Raw genomic sequence first — 7954 nt, forward strand, 5'->3', positions numbered from 1 at the left:
AAAAAAAAAAAACCCGTCAACATGTTACCTTTGGTAGAAAAAAATCAAAACACAAAACAAAAGAGCAATACACACTTCAACAGTCACTGCTCAGTCAAAACAGTGATTGCTGCAACATCATGGTGATGAACGTCCTGCTGGGTCCAGAGAGCTACAAATACAATCATGAAGTCAAGAGGATTCTCATTCCCTTCAAATATTTGATGTTTCCAAGAACTAGACCTTTAGAATTGCTCCTAAAGGGTATTATTTGCAGACATTTGAAATACAGATAAAATATTTTTCTCTTGAAGAGAAAGAGACCTAAAGGTCTTTATTTGTAGTTAAGTCCTCCAATAGGCCAGATTAACCAGTAGTTTCATAATACTGAACAATAGTAACGGTATGCATAATTCTTTTGGAGGGGGAAAAGCCAGATTGTGAAGAACTACTTGGATTTATGACTACATTTCTCTTTCAAGGTAAATAGAACATTTCTCCTGGGAAAAATCAGTTGTAGATTTATGGTAACATTTCTTTTAGAGGTAGCTTCCCACTCCCACCCACTCCCCACTGGATTAATACTATTCTTTTTGAGACCTGTCAGATGCTAACATGAGGTAGATGACTTGCCACAAGTGAGGTAGAAACTCAGCAAAAGCAGTCAGTGTGGTCTGGAATGCTGTGTCCTATGCCCTTGGCCCTACAGAAAGCCAGAGAGAAAGCCGTAGAGCTCTGGAGGCCTGGCCCTGTGACACCATCACCTACAAGTACAAGAGTGTGACTTTTATACAGCCCCAGACTGTTGGAAACTCATTCAGAGTGATGTTTTAAATATACCTTAAATATACCCTAAATACTTTTTGGCACCACTGGATTAAAAAATAAAATAAAATCAGAAAAACAAGCCTAAAACTTTGGCATACCTTTCACCACCTACCAGAACAGAGTAATCTTAGAATCTCCCAATGAGGAAGGCAACATATATATAAAAGTATTTTGCTGCTTCAAGCCTAAGAGACTTTCCTCTTCAAATAATTAAGCTTTGGCTTAACTAGAATAAATCCGACTGAGCCGATCTCAAGCTATTCTCTTGCAACTCCATCACAAAGTGCCTCAATTCTGGCAACATTTTTGGCCCAACATGTAATGTGGATTCGGTTTATGGTACCCTTTGTTACGTGTTTTCCCAAGTAAGTTAGACTTAAAAGGGCATTGAGGAGTTAGTGCACTTGGGGTACAGCCCGGGTCACTGTGCTCTAGTCAACTTGAGTGCCACTTGCAGCCACAGCAAGGCACACGTTCTGAGACAGCATTAGATCTCGGGACCAAAAACAGCACTTTTGAAATGTTAAGTGTCAAGCAAAAGTAGTTTTTACCTATGGGTTAGATTTCCTTTAAACACCTCAATACCCAAACCTATATATCCAAACCCAATGGGCATCTCCAAACAGAAACTGAGCTTACCTCATACCCCACCCAACCCTTGCCACCTGACCAGATCAGACCTCCATGGGGACTACTGTCTAATTGTCACATTTACTCCCCAGAAACCTTTTTATTCTCCTACCTCCTAACACCCAGGACCTTATTTTTTCCATCAGGCTGAAGACTCCCTTCTTTGATCCAATTCCTGGCTACCCTGGCATTACCTCATCACGGGCAGGAGATTAAGTATTTAAACACAGGTACTTTTCACAGTTTCACACTAGGGACTGCCAAATGTTGGCTTCTATCACCTTCCTTTGATTTGGAACACTTCACATCATACAACGAACTCTCCAAAGTGCTTCGCACCACTCCCTATGGGTCAGGACTCAATCGTGGGCAGCCAAAAACGGCCAATGTTTTAAAAACAAAAGCTTTCCAAGTGTGACCATGTTTCTCAAATACCAGTCATGCACCATTTTGGATACAGAAAGGTAAGGAGATATACCACCACTGAGGACAAAGGTAGTAGTATCTCTGACCTACACATGTATTTCAGGGGATAGTTTCTAGTTGCTCTAAGCCTGCAAATTTTTAAGTCTGTAAATTAAGACCTGATCATTTCAGCCATGGAGCGAAAATCTTGGCTTTTGAATCACATTCATAGTAAAATGTCAAATAAGGAGCTCTAGTAACTGTTACGCACCAAGAACATTTCTCATTCAGGTCCCAAAATTTTCCTGCATCTGGGGAAATTAGAAAGAAAAGAGTGGAATGAAAATGACTACAAAAGGATTTTAATCAAGATCCATCTCCTCAATAAAATTTTTTTTCAAGCATTTAAAACCAGTTGTCTTTGGTATTTAAAGGGTGGTTTGTTGGGCGGCTGCGGAGAGGGAAGATCAGCACCAAGTTACTGCAAAACAGAAAACAGCAAAAATGCTTAATTATATTAACTCTTTACCAAAGAACCTAGAGCTTCATGGCCAAAAGGCAACTGAATAGGCAATGGGGAAGGATTTGCTATTAAATTCTACAGTAAAAGGAGCTTCTAACAAACAAGATTTCTTAACACCTTCCCACCCTGTAACAGCATCTGGGAGCCAGCAGCAGTTTGAAGTTACTTTCTAACTTTTGAATCTTTTATTGCATGCAGTTCTCCTCTGTGAAATGAGGTTTTTTTTTTCCTTCCCATTTTGGTCACTCAGAAACCCTAGAATTAAAGTAATGGGAAGAGACAGTGTAGCTTGTAGTAGTAGTAAATTAAATGTCCAAAAGAGGTACACGGGAAAAGCAACTTGATTTGACTTGTCACATTGTCCCCATTATCTCCTTTTCTATTGGGATAACAGAAACAAATCGCTCCATTTGTTAATCTGTTTTGTTCATTTAAAACTATATCCATTTTGCAATAGAAATTTCTCTTAAATAGAGAACAGAAGTTGATCCCTAAGTATTTTTAAACAAGAGGTCTCCTTTGTAAGTCGCTGACGTCTGTTTGCGAGTCCCTCTTTTCCCTGAGGAGGGCTCCTCCAGAATTTGGTTCTTATTTCAGTATTTGGGGCAATGCAGGAACCCACTGGATTCTGACAAGCAGGGTTATCAGCTACATCTGCTTTGCACTTGAGAGACAGACAATGCCCAGAAGCACAAGTTTTGTACCCAAGTCCAGCTTACAACCAACCAGTCCTGTAAAGTGACACAGATTCTACCCCACAGTTCTGCAGTGGGAGGCGTAAATTTTCATTCTTTGGTACCGAGTTACAGGTTTAAGAAAAGACATTACATCCTCCATTTCAGGTTTGGACAATTTGGTTTCTAGATCCTTTATATTCAAAGGCCTTGAGGGGGGGAGGCGGGGGGATTCATGTTAACCACGAGGTCCTAAAGCATGGCCTGGGTGCAAACAATCCTATAAAAAGTGACCCAAGCAGAGGGTGCGGGACTGGGCTGTTGGTATTATTTTGACTTTCAAACATTCTATTTCCCTGAACTTTCAAAGCAGGAAAAAAATTGTGCTTGTAAAATGAAAGTTCTTTCCTTCGCCTACTCTTCTTAGGAAAAGAAGCTCCAAGGACGACAGAACACGCGCTCTCGGGTCAGGACGCACCCTGCCCTTTCTGTGGAGTTCCTATAGTTTGGGGGTGCCTTGTTCTTTAATGTGCTCCCTGACTGGCTCAGCACACACATGTCCACCCACATTCATGTCCACATCAGCCCATGCCTGAAAACCCTCTCTCTGAGAATGAGGTTAATTTCCTTCTTTCTTCCATTTAACCCTTTATAACCTAACAGCAAAATAAGAAAGCTTAACTTTTGAGAATACGCTTCATCAAAAATCCTGAGCTACCATCTATATATATTTTTTAAGAAACCAAAGTGTGAAAAGGAGAGGTTCTTTGGGAGGCAGTGTGTCATTTTCAGCTACTTGGGTGCAAGATGGCTTTGAAACAAACACACACACACCCTCCCTTAAAAGAAACAAAGATTATATACCCTAAAACATGAAGGGTCTGCTTTTCTTGGCTAGCAAGCCACAGCCACAACGTCTAAGATTAAGAAAAGATGCAGAAGAGGATGTTACACACACTGAGGTATGAACGGAGAACAGAGGAAATGTCTCTGTTGCAGCATTTAAAAAAAGAGAAGATTTTCCAAAAAGATCAAAACAACACATCATCTAACCCCATATAAACACAGTATTCTCAAGAACACAGAAACTCTATCATTACGCATTTCAAATCCTATTTTTTCCATGTTTTATAGTTTTTTGTTTTTTACTTAGTAGTTTTTTTGTGTTTCCTTGGCTCAATCTACAGAATACACCCCACCACACACATCCAGTGCCCTCCCAGCCATACAGATGCCAGGCTTGTGCATATCATGCCCCACGCAGGGGAAGAGGGAAATGCAAACTCCACTGAGGAGGGGAAGAGGGCCTGTTGCAGAAGGAAATGTAAAGATTTATGAGGTAGATAGAAATTATCACTTCACAGGCTCAATCCCTGCAGAAAAGATAAGTACATTCATCTGTAAAAAAATAAAGATGAGGTAGGACTTAAGCAATGTTGTACTTTTCTTGTTCTCTTTTAAAAAAAAAAGAAAAAAGAAATTTCCCTGAGACTGTTTCTTCTTTGAAATTCAAAAAGAGAGAGAGAGAGGGAAAGAGAGAGAGAGACGCACACACACCCCCAAACACAGAAACCTAGGAAATGCAATTAGAAGACTAGGATTCGATTGTTGCCAAAGTCCACCACCACGATCATTCCGTCGGGGGTGATGGCGATGCCAGAAGGGCGGTCCATCTGGCCAAAGCCGCTGCCTTGAGCGCCAAACTTGCACAGGAAGCTGCCGTTGGATTCAAACATCTGCACCCGATGGTTCCTGGAATCTGCCACAATGATGCGCCCTTCCTGGTCCACGGCTACGCCTTGTGGGCGCAAGAACTGCCCATTGCCCGTGCCCTCCGAGCCCAGAAAGCGTGCCGACTGGCAGTCAGGGTGAATAACCAGGAGCCGGTGGTTGTTGAAGTCGGTGACCACCAAGTGGCCCTCATGGTTGAAGGCCACACCCCGCGGGGAGTCAAAGTGCTTCCAGAGAGCCCCCTCGAAGCCATACTTGTTTAGGAAGACACCATCAGGCCCAAACAGCTGGATCCGGTGGTTCCTCGTGTCTGAGACCAGGATCTTGCCCTCAGAATTCACCGCCACATCCCAAGGGTAGTTGAACTGCCCATTCTTGGTTCCTTTCTCACCAAACTTGAGGAGGAACTGGCCCTCGAAGGTGAAGATCTGGATGCGATGATTGTCCTTGTCAGCCACCACGATCCTGCGTGAGGCGTCACAGGCCACCCCGGCTGGTCGGTCGAACTGCCCAGGCCGGGAGCCCAGGGTGCCGAATTTGTGATGGAAGGTGCCACAGGGCTTGAATACCTGGATGCGGTTGTTGCTGCGGTCGGCCACGATGATGTAGCCCTCCTTGTCTACACTCACGCCCCAAGGGCGGCAGAGCTTGCCATCGCTGTCACCCTCACTGCCGAAGCTCAGGCCTGGGAGCCCGATGCCCACGTAGCTGCGGCCTGACTTGACCACCACCTTGAAAGGGCTGTTCTCAATGTGCTGGTTGCACAGTGTCACAGATACAAGGTGCTCACCCTCCAGCTGGGGCCGGTAACTCACCACGTATGTCCCATTCTGCTGATCGCTCACCTCTGCACCAAACAGGTTACCATCAGGGCCCAGGACCACAGCTGACATCAGGTCACCTCCTGAGAGACGGGGTTCACCATCGTGGTCATAACCAATGACTGTGAAGGAGGCCACCTTACCCTGGAGGGCGCGCTTGAGGCCGTCGCCCGTGGCCTTAGTGAGTGGTGCAAAGGCCCCACTGCTAACAAAGCCAAAAGACTTAATGGCAAGGTACAGTGCCTGATCAGGGGGTGTGAACATGACTCGGTCATCTTCCTGGGGCTGCAGGAGGCTCCGCACGGTCTTCAGCTCCTGCACCTGGGCCAGCATCCGGTCTCGGGCCAGCAGGATGTCTAGTGCTCTACCCTCCTCCAGGACCTGCTGCACGGCACTGATGGTGCTCTCAAGCTTGTTGAGGTTTTGCCGCAGCTTCTCCACCTGCAGGTACAGAGACTTGGCTTTCACCTGGCGGATCTTTTCTACCTGGAGGGAAAAGCAAGAGTGGAGAAAGACACAGAGGCTTAGAGCCAAGCACAGAAAATACCACACAAGCCACAACGAATCACAAGGAAGCATCAGACAAACACATATTGGGGGATGGTCTACAGAAGACACCGGGCTTTCTTCAAAGGCAGCAAAAGCAAAATGGACCAAAAAAAACCCTGAACTGTTCTGGGTTACAGAAGATAATTACTAGAAACAGGAGAACTATGCAATCAGTGGCCCTGGACTAGCGGGAATGGCTGGGGCTGGGGGGAATAGAGCGCTGTTGGGACAATTGTGGAACCTTGATTATGGACTGAAGAACAGATGTTAGCACTGTATCAAAATCAAATTTCCTGATTTCTATAATTGCAACGTGATTGGGGTAAAAGTGCTATGTGAAATTTCAATATGCCAACTCACTCTCAGATCACAAACATATATACATATACATACATACACACACACAAGACGCACATGCACACGCACGCCTCATGCCTGTAATCCCAGCACTTTGGGAGGACGAAGCAGGCAGGTCATCTGAGGTCAGGAGTTCGAGACCAGCCTGGCCAACATGGCAAAACCCTGTCTCTACTAAAAATAACAGAAGTTAGCTAATTGTGGTGACGGGCACCTGTAATCCCAGCTACTTGGGAGGCTGATGTGGGGAGAATCCCTTGAACCTGGGAGGCGGAAGTTGCAGTGAGCAGAGATCACGCCATTGCACTCCAACCTGGGCAACAGGGCGAGACTCCATCTCAAAAAACAGTAATAATAATAATAATTGGGCCGGGCGCGGTGGCTCAAGCCTGTAATCCCAGCACTTTGGGAGGCCGAGACGGGCGGATCACGAGGTCAGGAGATCGAGACCATCCTGGCTAACACAGTGAAACCCCGTCTCTACTAAAATACAAAACTAGCCAGGCGAGGTGGCGGGCGCCTGTAGTCCCAGCTGCTCGGGAGGCTGAGGCGGGAGAATGGCGCAAACCCGGGAGGCGGAGCTTGCAGTGAGCTGAGATCCGGCCACTGCACTCCAGTCCGGGCGATAGAGCGAGACTCCGCCTCAAAAAAAAAAAAAAATAATAATAATAATAATAATTGGAACAAAACATACATAATCAGCAAATCTGGATAAGGAATATATGGAGTTACTATAATTACTGCAACTTTTCTGTAAGCTAGAAATTAAAGAAAAATAAAAGTTAAAAATAGCCATCTAGAGCTGGGCACAGTGGCGTGCACCTGTAGTCCCAGCTACTTGGGAAGCTGAGGTGGAAGAATCACTTGAACCTAGGAGGCTGAGTCTGTAGTGTGCCATGACTGTACTTGTAAATAACCACTGCACTCCAGCCTGGGCAATACAGCAAGATCCCACCACCAAAACCAAAAACAGCCATCTGACAAAGGAGTTTACTGAGCACCTACACTTTGCTAGGCATTGGAGGTACTGCCGTAATCCACAGAAAACATAAAATATGGTCCTTGCTTGCACAGAGTTGTAGTTTAGAAAAGGAGTATTCGAAAGCAAACAAAGAAATAAGGATCATGTCCGATAGTGAAAGCCATTAAAAAGTGGAAAAAGGGGCTGGGTGCAGTGGCTCACGTCTGTAATCCCAGCACTTTGGGAAGCCGAGGCACATGGATCATGAAGTCAGGAGTTCGAGACCATCCTGGCTAACATGGTGAAATGCCGTCTCTACTAAAAATACAAAAAATTAGCCGGGTGTGGCGGCGTGCGCCTGTACTCCCAGGTACTTGGGAGGCTGGGGCAGGAGAATGGCGGGAACCCGGGAGGCGGAGCTTGCAGTGTCACTGCACTCCAGCCGGGGAGACAGAGCTGGACTCCGTCTCACAAAAAAAAAAAAAAAAAAAAAAAA

The 7954-nt window shown here is 45.3% G+C and overlaps 1 protein-coding gene across 1 annotated transcript in view; it reads right to left on the minus strand.

Annotated features, from left to right (window-relative positions):
* Nucleotides 1-2188: 2188 nt before the first annotated feature.
* TRIM71 (tripartite motif containing 71) overlaps nucleotides 2189-7954 on the minus strand; it is an 80861-nt gene continuing 75095 nt past the window's right edge. The window contains exon 4 of the mRNA XM_017862238.1: nucleotides 2189-6077. Coding sequence (XP_017717727.1) covers nucleotides 4626-6077 — 1452 coding nt within the window. The 3' untranslated portion in view covers nucleotides 2189-4625. The remainder of the gene's footprint in view (nucleotides 6078-7954) is intronic.

This window comes from Rhinopithecus bieti, unplaced genomic scaffold (genome assembly GCF_001698545.2).
Source record: "Rhinopithecus bieti isolate Rb0 unplaced genomic scaffold, ASM169854v2 scaffold_64399, whole genome shotgun sequence".
In the NCBI taxonomy this organism is placed as follows: Eukaryota; Metazoa; Chordata; class Mammalia; order Primates; family Cercopithecidae; genus Rhinopithecus; species Rhinopithecus bieti.